The following is a 19,513-nucleotide window of genomic DNA, read 5'->3' as shown; positions in this document are numbered from 1 at the left end:
GTTGTATTCTAATGAGAACCAAGCATTATCATTTGACTTTTTTTTCTTTTCATTTTTACTGTTTAATTTTTCACTCCATAATAAAAAAAAGAAGGATGTGTGGGTTTACCATGGCACGAAATTATTATTTTTCTTTTTTTTTAAAATTATTTTGCCATTTTATATTGAGTACTTTTTTTCCTAGATAATCATCAATTAACTTAGCACAGCAATTAGGCCTAATACTTGTAATCTAACCTCTTGCTCTTAATTTCGATATAGTTCTAATTCTAGCTTTTTCATCATAAAACCACTTAGTTTAATGAAAATGTGTTGAGAAGTTTTCAGGGCCTACCCACATGGTAAGCGATTTGATTAGTATACTCTTCTTGTATAATAATATTGTTCTTTTAAACATGAATATTCGTCGATAGATTGTTAGAAAATTGGGTAATGAATTAATGTTGAAATTTGATTCCGAGTATCGTTTTTGCTGATAGGAATATTCGTTTTTAAGAATTAATTGTACGGGGTAAAATGACATCAACTCCTAATGAAGTTTTAAATTAATGAACTATTGGAAATTGAAGATAGTTAATTAAAACCCGATAGGCAATATTTTCGATGACTTGGAGATCAAAAGGACTCTCAATCACATAACCACGTTCAAAAACCGTAGCCAATGCGCGCATTTGTATTTATTTTACGCGGGCGTCGTTTTCATGACGTCACCGGCTTTGCCTCATAACCGAAGCAACATACCACCGAACAGAACCACCAACCAGTTGTTTGTCTCTTCTATCAATATTGTTTCGTTGTCTCGTTTGCTTGTTACTTTGCTATTGCGTGTTTGTACGTTTTGTACACTATCTCGTTGTTTATATCATAGTTATTAATAATTGGGCCTGCTTCTTCTTTGTCTACTATGCCATTTTTATTATCTATTTATTGATGTTGTATTAATTAACATTTGATGAAAACCAACCAAATCCTTAATACATTTGACTAAGAATCCAAAGCTTCGGCACATCTATCTACCAATCTAAATGCTTCGTGGATAACCCACACCCCGCCATAGCCCATCATTAAACATCAACATTTGTCAATGTTCACATAACCTAAATAAAGATCTGTCTACACTATCAAACTAGTTTTACCAAAAAATGTGATGTGCCCAAATAGAATAGTGATATGCCCAAATATCCAAGTAATATCATCATGTCCACATTACATTTTTTTTATCACATAAAGTTTGATAGTGTAGATAGATCTTTAGATGTATTCTGATTTGTCAATGTTTACATCAATAACCTAAATAACATGTAATCTGATTTAGATAACAAATACATAATTGCATTTACTTGATTAGATTTGTTAGTATTTGATATACTATGATTTCCATGATAGTACAATATCGATATCGAGAGGTCGTTATATGTACAATTTTTAATAGTATCTCACTAATCTCCTGTAATTATATGTGATGGAAATAGAACGCTCCAATCTACCGCTTTAGTCCCTCAGCTTCTCCTCCCTCCGGCACGACAATCGACCGAGCAGGTCCATCCTCATTCTTCGGCTATGAACATAATCATTGTCGTTCACTTGTAATATATTTTATTGTGCGAACGCATGGCAAATCAAATTAACTTGATTTATTCCATAACATCGTACATGGAAATATTCTTTTCTTCGACATCGCATATATCAAATTAGCGTAAATAAATCTATACCTTATTATTTTACCTTAATCTCGGTTCCCACTAGGACGCAACGCAAGGACGTAGACGCAACGCAAGCGAGTTGACCAATCACAAGCAATAGTTCGAATAATCGCTTGTGATTGGTTGCGTCGTTGTGTTGTAACCACGCATTATTATTAAGGGTGATTACGACGCAGACACGTTTGTGTATCGATTTTCAATAAGAGCAGCATGGTGTTTAAGTGGCCCAATCGATATTCTAAGTATCCTTTAATGATCAATGAAGTGTTCTTATACTATTTAGACAACAAATGATTTGTTTTCAATTGATTTCAATCTATTTATTGAAACCTCCAAGAATTCTGAGCTTGGTGGAACGTGCTTGCCTTTACCGGGATTGTAACTCTTTCTACTCCCTAAACCTCAAATGAAACTCGGTTTATAAGCACGAGAGATTGCAGTTTATACTTCATATTGGCGAGTTTCTCTATCGCGTATAAAATGAAGTATAATAAAATCATGAATTAGTATACCATATCATTTTTTATTAATGTGTTTAAACATAGAGATATTATAGTTCACTATAATATCTCTATGGTTTAAACAATCTCTTACATCACCCGTCAGTGACGTAATTGACCGGTTGCTGTTCATTCTGACAATCAGTTAAATACTATCCCACACCCTAAATCTCAAGTGAGACTCAGTTTATAAGCACAGTGTATACGTGACTTGTCTTGTACCTGTTTCTCACTTTTTGATGGGTATAAAAGACAGAGGACATAATTATAAGTATACAGTATTTTTTTTTATTCATTCAAAAATAAATTCTCTTGAATCATGCGTCTGTGATCTGGATCATACGATTCGGAAAAAAAACAGTTTGATTTGATTTGAATTATTAGGAAAATCATAAAAAATACATACAAAGTGATAACATAAACTATACATAACATACATATAAAAATACATTTATACAAGATTTATAAAATAATTTATACAAGATTGTCCATGATTGCCCAGTAAGCTAATTAGTTAAATACCAGCACATGATGTCTACCCCTCTATTCATCAAAAGTCTAAAGATCAAATTCAATAGTTTGTTGTGTGTAGGTTTTAGATCGATTAAGTAACGGTTAGGTTATCTACATTTACTCAATGATAACGGTATTATGTCAGAGGTTTGGTAGTTATGGATATTATGGAAAACTAACACGTACAAAATGACACAATTGATGAATTGGAGGAGAAAGACAAGGTAAGTAAATACATTTGTTGTATTGCTGGAATGATTTAAGTATCAAAGTCATAGTCAGTGTGAAAATGTATTGGTAGGCCTAAAGTTATTTAAGTATCAAAGCCAAAACTCGTTAGGCCATATAATGTGTTGATAGAATTAGTACGGTAGTATAGCTAAACCATTATTTGTAAAAACTAGTAAAAGAGGATACTTAATTTAAGTATCAAAGAAGAGGTTAACATAATATTTTTTTTCATTTTTCAATCACTCAAGATAGGCTGCAAGTTTGCTGCTGAGTAGCAAGTATTTAAGGGTAAGTCAAGACACACCAGTGATCACCATCGACTCACTTCTAGGCCTAGCCAAATACTAATTTATTTTAAGCTTATAAAATGTCCTCCTTTTTACCGAAGTAAATATTTGGACTCGTAGCCTCACTAATAAAACATTATATACGATACATTTTATGTTGTTTAAGCAAATAAGGAAACATTTGATTTGGTTTTACGAGTAGGCCTAAGTCTGAATCTGGTCATTATTATTATTAGTTTCTATTTCTTTTGTGTCGATGTTATAAGCTTCTTGTGGACATTTTTAGCATTTTCTTATTCAATTAGAGAAGATTTTGTAAGTTTATTTGATTTCAATTACCATGTTAGAGGACATGCTTCGTGTACATTAGCCAAGTTAATTTGGAAGTGATTAATTTAGTTGCTCAGATGCATATAGCTCTTAATTAGTGGGCAGTTTCATACGCTCGCCCGTATTCTTAAACCGGACTTTAGTCGTAGTTCGAGCTAAAACTAAAAAAATGACGTCATTTTAATTCATAAACCGAACTTCAACTAAATCGCCGACTAATTCAGGCCAACCTCGACTAAATCGAGACGGATTTTGATCGATTTTTTTAGTCCTGGAGGGGGCAGGCTAAATGGTCGACTAAATGGTTTTTAAACGATGTTTATGAAAAACGTAACAGTCATTGAGTTGTTATATTGGCCAGATATTGAAGAATGAAATATCTATTTTTATATTAGCTTAATTAAATATATATTGGTATATGTTATAATAATGAAAATCATCTTTATTTACAACTGTATACAAATTACATAATTTTCTTCGCGCAAGTCCGACTTCAACTACGTCACGCCATTAGTCCATGGGATTTAGACTTTTAACTCACACAAATTGCAAGAAAAGGTTTTTTTGATGAAATGTGTTTTTTAGACCCCTACCGAAATCAACGTTAGGACATTTTTCGACAACAGGAAGTAGCCTAATTTGCATAATTAAAATGGCGGCCATTTTTAATAACGTACTATGTATCTTCGAAACCGCTAGGCACAGATACTTAATTATGGTGTTAAAATCGTTAGAATATATGTTTTTATATTCACTTCAATGAAAAAGTTTGTCCAAAAATTAATGGAAGTGCTATTTCTAACATTATTATTAACATAGCGACAATGGCAGATGCGGAAATTCACCACGCGATGGAATGTTAGGGGGCCTAGCGCTTTCTTTTCACGCTTTGAAGTGCGTGGTTCGTCGCGATCATACTTTGTTGGGGGCTTAGAAAATATAAAAGTTACCGTACCGCCATAGTTCCTAAATATATTTTGAAGATTTTGTTTGTTGTTAATCAAAAGTACTTCACTGTTAAATTAATACTCATCTTGTTCTAATAAATTAACGATTAAAATTATTTTTCATGTATAGTCCCGATGCGTAAAAAGTGTTGTAAGAAAATGGAAAGTGATATCAATGCGCAAAATTTCGTCTGCTCCTCAAATACTCTCTTGTCATTGGCCAATGTATAGCCTTTGTTACCCAACTGCAACTCGACTAAAAGCTCGACTTCATTAAGTCGAACTGCAAACTTCGACTACTTCGTTTTTGAATCGAATTTGAAGTAATAGCTCGAACTACGACTTTTTCAAGTCGAACTTCGAACTACGACTAAAGTCCGGTTTAAGAATACGGGCGTAAGAGTGTGTGTTTTGGACAAATTGCTGTCATTATCTCCCAATTTGCTTTTAGACCATTATCACAAAATAATAAACATACCATTTTGACGTAATGTAATCGTAACCAGTGCGACTTAACATCTAATAATGTAAAGAATCGATAGGTGGTATAAGCCACACTGCATAAACCATAATTAAGTCCAATGTGCTCAAAACAAATTAAAACATTAGATTTATGCAGGTGAATAATATTAATACAGAATAAATTATTTATCAGCAAATACTGAACATTTTAATTAATAACGTTGTCGTATCCAAACATTGTAATTGTATGCATGGAAATAATATAATTATACTATTCGCTAATGTTATAATTATATAACGTGCTTATTATCGTATACTGGAAGGTTGAACATTAATCTAAACCAGCCCTTTAATATTGCATCATCATCATCAATATACACAAGATATACACGCACTTGGTACGCTCGCGTGTTCAAAAGCTGATAATAATCAACGCTTTTCGTACTCGTGCGTCAAATTTGTGTTAAACTACTCGCAGTATTAAATTTAGCCTTGTAAAATGTGTGCTGTTGAGTTGCTTTTTAAATTATCATCATTATTGCTATCATATAGGTCTCGTCACAGTGTGTCTACATAATTTGAACACATTTATGATGGCCTTTATGTTATGTTCTAACGTAATGTTATGACCAACAACATCGAAAGCAAGTCATAATAACAGTTAATTAAGGATGTGGCTTGTTCCTCATTTAGACAATCTATATGTTTAATATACACTGCAGAAATAGATACTAACTGTGCTTTTTAATTAGGAAGAAGTAGCAGATTTCAGAGAAAATTAACTAAGGTTTATTTGTTTAATTACATTGTCTGGTGCCGTCGTGTGTTTTAATTATTCGAATGAAAAAGTGAATCCTATTTGAGCTGTAGTGAGATTAAGTCAACGGCCGGTGACGTTTATTACAATATCTACGCCAAAGACCAAGAATGTGACCAGCATTTTGGTTAAACAAGGTAAGAATAAAACTAATAGTTATTTTTTAATGATTTACTTCTTTAAATCACATTTAGAGAACCAACTAAAGTATCAGAAAAACGTTATTTTAAAGGAGGGCGGACTGATGTTTCTGAGAGAAACACATCAATTTTTTTCGGTCAATGTTTACAATACCAAAGAGGAAATAAACTACTGTTTCTTTTTTGTACTCCCATATGAAGTTATTTAATTCCTAAAACCAATATTTATTTCATTATTCGTTTCTATGTAGGATGGAGCATACGATGACGCTCAACAGCAGACGTATAAGACCACTCACTGCGCCTGCGCCAAAATCACGCACAAAACAAGTTGGCGGTAAACCGGCTAGCCAAAGAATCAGAACTAGACCGGTTACTGCCAACCCTTTATTACCACCAAGATCACCTCCTACATATATCAAATCTTTATTCGAGACAAGTGACCGATTGATACTTGGTAAGCCTAAAGACATTGATGATGGAAATGATCGTCTTCAGTACATGCGAACGCCAAAGTGTCCCACTTCTGGTACCTACAACTCACCTGCAATGTCTCAGTATGAACGCTGTACCAGCTGCAGCTACTGTAGTGACGATGAAGACAGTTCAGCAGCTTACGATTCGCAAGAAAATATTAAACACCGAACTAGCGGTAGATTAAAGAAAGATCTTCATAGAAGAATCACAACGCGTAAGCATATTGGGATAACCAGTGACGTCATCTTCCAAATGCAAATGAAGAGTAGCTTTTGGACGTCTGATATGTTATACCATAATTGGGGTAATCACCTACTTGATTTGTAAGTTCTTCAGTCTAATAATAATAAATGTTTTAGCCTATTTCCAAAATAGAAATATATGGTATTGGTAATGACTTCAAAATACAGTATATTGAAAGAAAAGATTTAAACAATGAAATCAATCTTTATAAAGTTTTTTTTCTTCTGCGCTGCCTTTATACAAATGTTGTTATGTTTCACGGGAAAAGCAATTTTCTTTTCTTTTTTTCCAACAATTACCCTGCAGACGGGAGAGAAACTGCCAAAGTTCTGGAAGTATGGGCAGTATATCAGTCGGTACAGTCGACAACCTGCCGCCAGAGGGCAGAGTAAAAGAAAGACGATATGCAGTATCGAGTGAGAGGACACGGAGTTCACCTACTGTATCGATAGAGTCAATTGGGTGAGTTGATGTACGCACGCACCCCCGCGCACACACGTGACGCGACGCGACAAAGCATGGTTAATTGTCACTGTTATGTAGAGTGCTGCTCCTCATCAATTTTGTAATAAATGCAAAATGCGGAGAGTAAATTTGCGAGAGTAGAAAAAAGTTTAATTTTAACTTCGTATTTCAACCCACATAAATACAATAATGGCCATCTTCACGTACGTGACCTTTACAACGGAAGTTCAATTAACATTAAGGAATTATTTTTTTTTAACTCATCCAAGGTCTACCCTTGAATTCATACAATGATTTTAATGGCGTAAAATTAAATATGTAGTGCCGCCTTGGGTGATTTTGAACATTTAATATCAATTTCATCAAAATTAAAAAATAGATATTTTTAAATAATTATTGGGTGGATATCCTTCAGCATTAACAATCCAATCCAGGGATCAAGCAGCACAGAATAAACTTAGTAGAGGACATTTGTGGTGTGGTTATACTAACCTTGTGTCATGAACATCGAACATTTACTGTACTCTACCATATTATGCTATTATATAAGTTTAGGCGTACTTGGCGCGCCATACGAACTTAGGCCTACTGTTCAATATTTGTATTTTTTACAATCCGAATAATTATCATTGCTTAAAGTAAAATAATTATACAGTACTGTTAAAATATTATCGTTGTATTGGAACCTTGATGATTTATTTTATCAACAAACATCTTCAAAGTTAATGAGAAGGTTTAATGCTTCTCTTTATCTACATCTACACAATTTATTTTTATCTCATCCTTCCTTTGCCCCCACCTCTTCAAATTCTACATGGCCAGAAATGCATAAAGTTTGTAGTAATGAATTAACTACTTACCTACCTAAAGCATGGTTACATGCTTTAGTATCTTTGCATGAATATACGATCAATCAAAGTACAGCATCCTTGATTTAATCCATAGCTTTTATCTATTATATTAACGTGATTTACTATTTAAACTGACTCTTGACAAATGAGCCACATACATTTGTCTATAGGCTATAACATTTTTAGTTGAATGAAATAGATAATGATATACTAGTTCAAAAATGCAGCGGTGACATCACCGTGTGAAAATTAAGTATATTATTATAGAAATAAAAATATTAACGCGCGCGTACAAATGCTGTTATATTTTATCAACGTTTGAGCGCACTTCAAATGTTTACCAAAAATCCAAAAATAACTACAATTAAATTAATATTTGTATGTTTGTTTCACATATCTTTTTTTCTACATCAACCAAACATTAACATTATTAATGTAACCCATTCGTCGCTGAGGGCGCTATTTAAATTAACTAGACATCACGTATACATTTCTCATGAACATCACTGCACAAAGTTTTTTTTGTTTAACGTTCGTGAAAATTGAATTATGTAATTAAATTTAATTTAATTGCTGTTTTTGTCTAAATTATGTGTTATGAAATCTAAACAACTGACATCTATAAGACTATAGTCTAATTAATGATATGGTATTTATTTCCTTCATAAAGACTCGTAAGAAGATAAATGTACATTTCCATAAAGAAAGCAAAAGACAATTTTGAGTCCCGGAACTATATCGTCACAGTGTAAACATGCCTTATATAAAACAGGAATTATTACAACTGTTGTACGCCTGAGAATTACTTTGATTATATATATACGTAATGTAAAACGTTTCACCTACCTTAATTTGTTTGTTCCAAAATTGTAGCAACGTTTCGCAACAACCATTCTATATTAATGTTTTTTAACGAGTTTTCTTCCGAGACCTCTAGACATCCTCACTCTTGTTCTACACTTTCTTGATTTAAAAGATTGAGCAACTCTGTGTTTTACAGAAAACAGCATAACAGTAATTAATAGCTTACTTTTAATGTGTGTTAAATCCGTGTGATAATGCTATACATCAGTCTTGTCATGTTTTATGTCATTATCGTAAGAGGGTTAAGCTATCTGCGAAATTAAATGTTCATTGTATTTCCAGTATTTCTTATTGCCTTATTCTTCTAAAGAAGTGACAACTCTTAGATTCTTCACACAAATTTCTGTGTTGATAACATGTCTATAGCTGCGTCTTCACTAGGACGCAACGTAAGTTGTGCGCACAACGCAAGTAATTTGACCAATCACAAGCTACGGATAATTCGAATCAATAGAGTATCACAACACGTATACGGATAAATTTGAATTTTTTTTTCATTTTGGTATAATTGCGACGCGTTACCTAGGTTGCGTCCTAGCCACAAAGAATTGTACGCGCTCGCTCAAACTTTGATGCGTTCGTTTATTAGGCTAGTTAACAAACAAATGCCACTTGACATCTTCTCGGTAGAATTAGTGTTACACACGCTATTAAAATTGGATTTAAAATATTAAATTGATTAATACTTACAACTTCCAGGTATGATGGTAGCAAAAAAAATAATTACAACAACAAAGAATTCCTTTTTCTCTGAAAACAGAATAAACATTAACAACTTGGAAGTTTTATATACCACCTGTTCCGTGATACAGAAACAATACACAATCTACATAACCAATTGTGTAAAATTAACCAATTAAAACAGCGAATGAGAAGGTCCGCGTTGTTAGTCTGGGACAAACGATCCTCTATTTTAAACTCAAACAGACGAAATGTCCAACCAGCGAGTCTGTCCGATATCTAGCGGTATAACAATTCGGGACCAATCGACAAACTGCCGGACAAGAACGTCGCTTCCTTTATACAATCATGGATTTGAAAATAAGTATGGTGGTACGAGTGAAGTCAGAAGAGAAAGAAAAACATCGGACCGCTTTATATCGTATTCATCTCCTGTGTTGAGTAGGTCTGTTATCGATGATAGAATAGTTGAGGAGGATAGTACAGGTAAAGGTACTGGTACGACACCAAAACCATCAAGAAAGGTATCCACAGCAGATTTACGGTGCAGAAAACTGCTCAGGTAAATTATTATTGGTTCCCCCATGATTGTGTTAATTGCATTTGTCGGGTTAAAGTTCATCTGTAGTTTATCGAAAAGATGTTAATATCAAAATCATAATCTATCTATCTAAGATCTAATAAGTAGGCCTTCCATAATTTTATTTATCGACACAGGCATTATTTAAGATCTAATAAGTAGGCCTTCCATAATGTTATTTATCGACACAGGCATTATTTAAGATCTAATAAGTAGGCCTTCCATACATACACCTTTGTCTTAAACGTGAACATAAACAAAATAGTATGTATCTGTATGACATATTAGTTGTACCAGGCCATTTTTATTAATCAATTATTACCCTAGCTATATCTGCTTGAAAACCAATCAAAAATGCATTTTATTTTATTCAATTGTGTGTTAATCAGCGGATACACTTAAGTAATACAAATTCATAATCAAGTACGTCCTACACATTGGTTCTCAGGGCACATATAGCTTACAATTGATTGTAATGGTTAATACAGTAGTGTGATTGTTACGATTAGTTGATTTTGTTTGGGTTTTTTTTTGCCGTTGCTAGTTTAAGATCTCAAACAATACGTCAAGTAACTGAACACCGAGTTTACGAACAGCACAGGATCGTGCCATAGATTATCTGTTATCATTTTCTTGCCTTTAATTTTTTTTCCAATTTCATTTTTAAATAGATTTATACATTATTTCCGTGTGCCTTAATTGACATTTAAAACCTCGTTGTTGCTTATTTTAGGCTTTACACTGATTATGTATCAGTTGTCGGCTAACTCCGTGTAAGTATTCGATTCTATTCATCTAAATTAAACAACGTTTGAAAGAATATTTATTTACCGAGTTTACAATACTGATTTGATAACAACTTGAGAACTTGAGAGTGGCCAACTCTTTACTTATTAAGTGGATACTTAAGAGACTTCCTTTTGAACAATTAGTCAATACAACAGCAGGTAAACAATACATCATTTTTGTAGATCGAATAAACAATTCATTATACAGTAAAATTTATTTTTTGGTTGGATGATAACACCCGATGTTTTTGTTTTTATCTCATTCTACCTTTGAGTGTTTTGAATAATGAAAGCTTCTTGTAAATGTGTCCCTGATGTACGCGTAATCAAACATGGTCACGCATGGTTAAAAATACTTATTTAGGCAACATTATCACCTGGGTAACGATCAAACAAAGTACTTATATTGCCATTATACTAATGCTATATCATTAACATGTGTCTGTTAATGTCTTATCATACACAATAAGTAATTTATCTAATTATTTGTATGTGTTTAGTGTTTATTATAGCTATGATGAATTATTGGTTGTATAATACGTAATAATAACCAACCTTGAATGCTCAGTGACTAGATTATTGGTTGTATAATACGTAATAATAACCAACCTTGAATGCTCAGTGACTAGAACGCGCGCGTCGTACGACGACTGATGTACGGAATGATTTATTTTTTTAATTTTCTGAATGCAGAATTGTATATAATGATAATGGAATCGAGAAGTAGGGAAGGTTATATTTGTCTAACTATACTGAAGCATCGAATTAAATTATGAATAACGTAATGTTAAAATACGAACAACGTTTACGGTACCCGGCCCCACCAATTATTAATGTGTGATGTTCTCGGTTATTTAATTAATATATAGGGTGTTTTGAAGTTTCCTTTTTATCACTGTAGATCTTTGTCGTTAGGGTTTCACGGAGAGATTGTGACTGCACGCAAACCACGTATTCTGCATCGATTGAGTGACGCGGAAATCGAAGACCCGATTGCACGAAAAACAAGAGTAAGAACTATCCAATCAAGTTTATCACAAATAGGAAGTTTTTGGGAGCGCGCAAACGTCACGATGCGCACGTACGTGATTTGTTGTTTGTACGTGCGCGTCATGACGTTTGCTCCCAAACCCTTCCCACCATGCATTGTGCAATGACGTTCCTTGCGAAATCAAGCTATTTGCGATAAACCTTATCCAATCAATCCAATTGATTGACTATAGTTTATACGCGCGCCATCAACCAATCAGATTCCAATAAATATAAATATGTATTTTATTGTTCCTTTCAGCTACGAGAAACTTTAAAACGAGCCATGCGGATCATTAAAGTTGTATCGTTGATAGCGTCGTGTATGTTGCGCAGTTCGAAGGATTCTACAACCGAAACATTCGTGGCACAACTACACTACATTACGCGTACCTCTGAAGAGAAGGAAAATCTACGGTTTAATAAAAACACATTTCAGAAAGGCTACTCGGTAAACATTCAACTTTATTATGGATTCAGTACATAAAGATAGATAATAAGATTTATACAGTGCACATATCCACAAATTGTTCAAGGCGCTTGTCAAAACCATGAAAAATACAAACCTTGAAATTAAAAACAAAACAAAAATTTGAAAAAACAATACAATCAATATAATCGTTTAAAATGCGTTACAATTCAATTCCTTACATAATATTATTATTCATCACATAAATATATTCGCAATAGAAGCGTATCCTTGTCTTATGATGACCTAGTACATCTACGAGACGCATACGCACAGCACTTTGCCGCGTATGGCGCCCCATATACATTCAACATGATAAACAATGACACAAAGACAAATGCAAATATAAGTATTTTAGATGGATGCATAATTTTACTTTGTGTCGTAATTGTTTTTACATAATTATGTATATAATTATTAGTTACGAGTCCCAAGCTGGTTGCCACAGATTGCCGACACATTGCCGAAGGACCGAACGCCCGAAGCAATTTACAAGATATACGGAGTGATGAATGACATGAAGAGTTTTGAACGTTTTACTAACAAAGTGCGATTGGAACTTTGCCGAGTGGCCAGATACATGAGGTACAATTAGTTTCAAACTCAAGGAAACCATATCAACTTTTTCGTGCGCGCGTGTAAACAATATGGTTATTCCAAGATTCGCGTGCGCGCACAGTTTCTGTTAAGCTCTGTCTACACCAAATGGTAGTGATATGGACAGAGCTTTATACGGTATTTATTTAACAGTTTTTCCTTGTTTATTAATAATTAATTATAATTCTGAGTTTATTATTATTATTGTGTTTTACTAATTCCATTTTAGTTGTGGTAAGGGTCGAGTGATCGTAAGACAGGGCCACGTTGGGTTCGGTTTTTACTTCATCTACTCTGGATCGGTGTTTGTGCAGTTAGACATAGAGGACCAGACTGGAGTAGTGATGGCACAAACAGTCAACATCATCGGCAAAGGAGCATGTTTTGGGGTAAGAAATGTACACCTTTATCATTCATTCATTATCATCTCTATTAACATTGATTATATTTTTTTTTTAACGATTTGAGGTTCATCAATAAAAGTGTGATTGTTTGATGTATGAATTAAACCTACCGTTCGTTATTATTGAGTTGTTGTAGGCCTGTCTTGGTTAACATGTTTGCCTTCCAACCCCAAAGTCCAGGGTTCAATCCTGACCTGTGTCAGAGTTGTAACTCACGACTTAATCTACTGTACACATTAAGCCTCAAACCATGAACTTTTCCAGTAATTATCCAAGTACTTAAATGTTAGTGTCGGATGTGTATAGTTGTTGGTATAATAATCTATCTCCCTCCCCCAGGAGTTGGCCCTTTTAGGCGATGGCAGACGTACTGCTTCAATTATATGCAGAGAGCCAACAGAGTTATTCGAAATCGAGAAAGATACTTTTCTGGAATCTTGCCCGTATATTTATGAAGGCGAACTAACCGAGAAGATAGACATTACTCAGTAAGTATGGAACACCGTTTTGTTTTCAGGCTAATTTACACATAGTGTCCACGTATAATCTGTATCTATCTAGAGCGAAAACCGCCCGTCCGCTCCGCGTGTACAATGGTAGAGCGGTTCAACGACGCAACAGACAGTGGCGGATCCGGGGGGGGGGGCGCACCCTCCGCACGCCCCCCCCCCCCCTATAAATCTGGGAAAACAAAATTATCCTACCATAAGGGGAAAAAAATCGGGAAAAGAAGCGTAAAAAAGAGTAAAACTTTCACTTTTTATTTAAATACATTGTTTTAGCGCCGTGCTAAATTACTTTTTATTAGAGGTCACCATTGCCGATGCTGTAAATTTCTAAGAGTTGCGAAATGAATTGCCTATTTTCACCAGAAAAATAAACGCATTTTAGTCCCCCTGGATGTAACATGATATTGACGCTTGTATTGTACCCATACTCGGGCTCTAACGATTCGTACAAAGGACACCGCCATACAACCGCGTAGGTCTACCTATTGTTTAGATTGCTGGCAGTCAGCAAGCATAAATAAAAGTGTATATACGTCAAAAATGGAACGCCGTGGTTACCTACAGATCATCATCATAGAGGATTTGTTAATAATAATATCGTAGGCCTACTGTGGTAACTGTAGGCCCTACTGTAGTGTACATTATAGCAACCGATTTTTTTTCTAGGCCATCCACGCAACTGTATCAATACCTATTTATATATTTAATTTCTTCAACAAATTGATGTAAATAAATATTGAGCCATAATAAAAGCATTAAATTCGCTTCCCCTAGATGGACGTTCGCATTGAACTTGAACGCAATCAAAACTAAATAATGAGTGAATGAAATCGGCAACAAAATGTTATATCGTCCTGTAATTAGTCACGTGTGTTTATTGGAGGGAAAAAGTATGATCGTTTTGCTCATTGGTAGAATGCTGCATTATTATGAGTGTCTTTTCCTGGATCCGCCCCTGTCAGAGTGCTGCAAACAGCGCAGGTTTGATTTCACGCAGGCGTGGGCAAACACAATTTAGAAGGACATTTTCTTACGTTGCGCGCGTAGGTTGCGTTACGTCGCTAGTGGGAACCAATCTTTAGTTATAGTCATTAACCCGTCTTAATAAAACATGCGTTAGTTAGACCATTCTTCTAATTAATTCATCCATGGTATGACAATATTTATTGATGTGTTTTATCTGTGTGTTTTATTTTATAAACCTCATCAAAATCTTTTTTTTACCCACTCGACTTGTTCTATTGACCGTGACTATCAATTATTCACGGAAGAAGACGTGTTGTTATATTACGTCAGAAAACGACATTGTGACGTAATTGGATTGGGAAAATGTGAATTAAACCGTCAGCACTTATGTCATTAATTCAGTTAATTATTATGTAAACATTGAAGGAGCTATTTTTGGTATGTTATGACGCGGAAACAAACAGACATAAGCACATTAAACATACTAAAACAATACAATCTAGGAAACGTTTTTTTTACTGATGAAAATGATCAGTCATGACACGTCATCCGAATTGTCGATTGTGATTGGTCAACTTACTGCGTTGCCCCACACCATTGGGTTGCGTCTAAGTTTAGCAACACATAACATCATCGTCGTATCATTGCAATAACTATCCTTTTTTATTTTAGAAAATACAACTTTTTCCGAAAGTGGCCCAAAGCCAATCTGCATCGACTTTGCTTCGAGTCACAGATCCGTGAGGTTTCTTACGGGAAAATAGTCGATAGAGATACTATAGCCACGGATTATCTATATTTCGTTCTTAAGGTAACTATTGGTAATTCTCAATGTTATATTAAAAAGACTCCGACTTAAAAACCTTGTATAATGTTAAGTGAATGATAACACGTGATGTTAATGTTTTATATCTCAGGGGAAATTAGTGATGTTGAAGGAACTAGATCTGTCCAAGTTTATGCGGAGCGATAGTCGTTCCTTAAGGACATGCGCAGATAGACACCTTCCTCCTCCTCGACCAAGGTCCAGTGCCGGCAATACAAAAACATTTCCTCATGCTACAAAGCACAATAAATGCTACATAAAGATTGGAGATATACAAGATGGCGAGTCCACGGTAGGTGATTGATTGATTGATGATTGATTGATAATTGATTGATTGATGATTGACGATTGATTGATGATTGATTGACGATTGATTGATGATTGATGAGATTTGGTTAAATGCTTAACCTAAATTTCTCTCTTTTGCATTTCTTCTTTAGTTGATTGGTTTTGTATAGATATCTTATAGCAATAAAGCATTTCCAATTTGCAGTAAACTTTACAACGCGATATTGTGTGTCCCAATACGTCATTTGTTTATTATTTACGTATAAGAATGAGTCGAATATCTCCTTGGTATAGTCGCCATATAATGATATGTAAGCTCTATCTACACTATCAAACATGGTAGTAATATTCCCAAATATGGTAGTGATCATCATGTCCAAATATGGGCACATCAAATTTTTTTTTCACATAAAGTTTGATAGTGTAGACAGAGCTTTAGAATGAGAAGATCTCCATGCTTTATTATAGTCGCCATATAATGATATATAAACTCTGTCTACACTATCAAACATGGTAGTGATATTCCCAAATATGGTAGTGATATGACATCATCATGTCCATAAATGGGCACATCACATTTTTTTTGTCATAATAAGTTTGATAGTGTAGATGAAGCTTAAGAATGAGAATATCTACCTGCTATATAGTCGCCATATAATGACGTATGAAAGAAAATTGAAAGCAACAATTACAGGGTAGAAGACAAGAATAAACACACCTATTTACATCTTGACTATTCTAGATTTAACTCGTAGATAATCATGTGTGTATCGTAATTACCAGTTAGACATGTAGGTTTGTTTATTATACCACTGTATTGTACTTTCTTTTAAGTTCAAACTTTAACAAGTAAGACACCGAGAAACGCTTAATTAGCAGCCGTTGATTGGCGCCTTTGTGCAATTTGTTTCTCGATATAAATTATAAACTGGTAATGTGTAATTAACCCAAAACTACAAATCATAAAATGTTTTCAGTAAATGAATGTTTTCAAAACTAATTACATTTGACCCATTTTTGGAGGGTTCATGAAAGCATTCAATAATGCAACACACTCAGTAGCACAATAGAATTACAATACATTAGTGACATTAACGCTTGCATTCACAGGAAATGACGTCAGTGAAGCAAACGGATGACGGGAAGCATAAACCAACCGGTGTAATACTTGTGAGTAACGGTGTACGTCTGATGTGCGTGTCGAAAAGAAAGTTACAAGAATACGCGCCAAAACAGTTACTGGATGATTATTCGAGAAATCATGAGCCAGCTTCGAGGTGATTTTTTAGGTTGACCAGGTTTTGAAATCTGCATTTTATTTGTATGTTCAAAATGTCCACGTTTAAAGACCCCTTCCCTGCAATTTTGGACGTTTTTTGGAAAATAATACATATATATCACTTTAAAAACATTAAACCATGTCATTCCTTGTCTTAAATGTACGTTTTATGGTAAATTATGATAAAAAGTGAGAAACAATGCACTACCTAAGTAGCTCGCGGCGATCGACCTCTCGTGGACGGTCTTAGGCCTAGCCTAGCTAGGCTTAGTTTTGTAGGCCTAGCTGGTAAACATCGGTAACGTACGAACATCGTACGCTACCTATATACCTAGCCTGACGTTGTATAGTTGCTGCATTAATTGTCTTTCTATTTTTGCCAGACTCCGTTGATACAAATTGGGGAAAACCCGGTATTTTCGCTGAAAAGTTAGGAGTCTTCCATTTGTTTTGGCCTCACGATCGATCGAAAAGTGGGCGAATTACAGGTGAAAAACAAAAATATCAATCCGCGCGCAATGCATTTTGGGATTTATAGCGGGCCGCTATAATTATTAGAATCGACTTATTTTTCACATTTTTAACCGTTTAAAGACGAAAAAAGTTATCGCAATAGGACCATATAGTATTATTTTTACATTAAATATAGTTTGTGATCTTAAATTAGATCTAAAAAACGTAGGGAATGGGGCTTTAAGCCTACTTTCACTTACTCTTTTTGGGATTCTTTGTTCTTTAATTTTGCATAACTTAAAACGATAAACAATTTATAACAAACAAAAATACATGAACAGAAACAACAAAACCCAGATATCTTCACCAGGATAACCCGTAAAAGTTTTATAATAACTTACTTGTTTCTAGCGATTAGCGAACACATGATATTCGCCGTCCTCCCCTAACCGTCGTGTATCGTAACGTCCCTTTTAACTTGTTTCCAACGGGGTCCAACAGATATCTGGGCGACAGAGATTACAAACGACAAAGTAGGCCTCTCATAAGTTGTAGTTAAAGTTATTTCTTGCAAAAACCCTTGCAAAAAAAATGTTCCTTTATTTCTTTGCCAACCGGTTGTCGATACCGAAACAAGTTTCTAATGCTTGGTTCCCACTAGAGACGCAACGCGCGTTGCGTCCTAGTGGGAACCAAGCTTAACGATTCATATCATCAACGTAAAATTTGTTTGTTTTTCTTCGGCAGTATACCAACAGATGAGGAACTGTACATGAAATATTTATCAGATATTAATTGGCAAACTTACAAATCGAACATTGTTGAAACATTAAATGATGAAAAATGCGGGAAATCGATCTTGTCGAGACCAGCTACAGCTAAAGGGTCGTCTGCCTGGTCACGGTGGCCTGGCAATCAAAGCCAGACGAACTCGGATACGTTGATCAGATCAAAGACTGAGGTATGGTTGAAAATATTATTGATGCGAAGATTTTTTTTACTAGTTATAATACATCCAAACATCGATTTTTGTTATGGCGGAATATATTCATAATAAAAACTTTTTTTAAAGTTTAAAAAGACTTCAAAAATTCAGTAGAAACTTTAACGCGAATGTAAACGTTTTTTGTACGCGCTGTATACTTTTAAAATGCGAGAAATGACTAATTTGCGTATATTTTTGTTCCTTATTTTTTCTTTCTCTAGTCGCATCTTTCCAGTCATTGGCAATCGAGATAGAGCACTGTGAGTTGTTCATTGAAATCAAACACAGCGCCACCTAGAATATTAAAACTGCTGTCTGGAGTCTAGATGAACTTTTTAACGTCGGTGGTCTACCGTCCAAATATGGCAAAGTAATTTGTATTAAAAATACATCAGATGTTCTTCCTTTTTGGTTACTAGGAGAACGTTATAGGCCCATTTGAGGCATAGCTAGATGAGGTCGCTGGGTGGTTAGAATTTGTCTTCCTAATTAAATAAGAAAGTTGAAGTTGCTTTACCGATTTAAAGAAACATTTTAAAACATATATTTATTATATAACTTGCTTGAGTATGTTCTTAGTATCAACTCAGTTGAAAATTAAAACTCGACGTATTAAAACAAAATTGCAATAAGGATTAAATTAACTATGCATTTTAACGCACATAAGTTATAAACGTTCTATGTTTGTTTATGTTACTTGGTGTACGTATATCCATGGTTAAAACATTAAAACTACTATTAAGCGTAATGTAATATATACAAAATAATATAGTACAAAGAAAATAAACATCAATAAACAATTCGTGTTTCTTAGCATTTATTTCTGTTT

General features: G+C 34.4%; 1 protein-coding gene across 1 annotated transcript; it reads left to right on the top strand.

The window, feature by feature from the left end:
* The first annotated feature begins 9,762 nt into the window (after positions 1–9,762).
* LOC140055589 (uncharacterized) lies at positions 9,763–19,424 on the top strand. Its single transcript, XM_072100926.1, has 11 exons — positions 9,763–10,073; positions 11,781–11,889; positions 12,171–12,359; positions 12,799–12,962; positions 13,204–13,363; positions 13,718–13,866; positions 15,526–15,664; positions 15,771–15,971; positions 17,078–17,244; positions 18,447–18,660; positions 18,906–19,424. The coding sequence occupies exons 1-11, from the start codon at positions 9,763–9,765 to the stop codon at positions 18,936–18,938; spliced, it is 1,836 nt and encodes a 611-aa protein (XP_071957027.1). The 3' UTR covers positions 18,939–19,424.
* The last annotated feature ends 89 nt before the right edge of the window (positions 19,425–19,513 follow it).

This window comes from Antedon mediterranea, chromosome 7 (genome assembly GCF_964355755.1).
Source record: "Antedon mediterranea chromosome 7, ecAntMedi1.1, whole genome shotgun sequence".
NCBI lineage: Eukaryota > Metazoa > Echinodermata > Crinoidea > Comatulida > Antedonidae > Antedon > Antedon mediterranea.
The sequence above is the reverse complement of the archived record's forward strand: the minus strand, read 5'-3'. Positions and strand labels throughout refer to the sequence as shown.

Bases quoted from the DNA above. Each gene is read 5' to 3' on its own strand.
- LOC140055589 (XM_072100926.1), top strand. From the start codon at position 9,763: ATGTCCAACCAGCGAGTCTGTCCGATATCTAGCGGTATAACAATTCGG. The intron at 11,890-12,170 runs GTAAGAACTATC...TGTTCCTTTCAG, and splicing joins CGATTGCACGAAAAACAAGA to CTACGAGAAACTTTAAAACG. The intron at 12,963-13,203 runs GTACAATTAGTT...ATTCCATTTTAG, and splicing joins CGAGTGGCCAGATACATGAG to TTGTGGTAAGGGTCGAGTGA.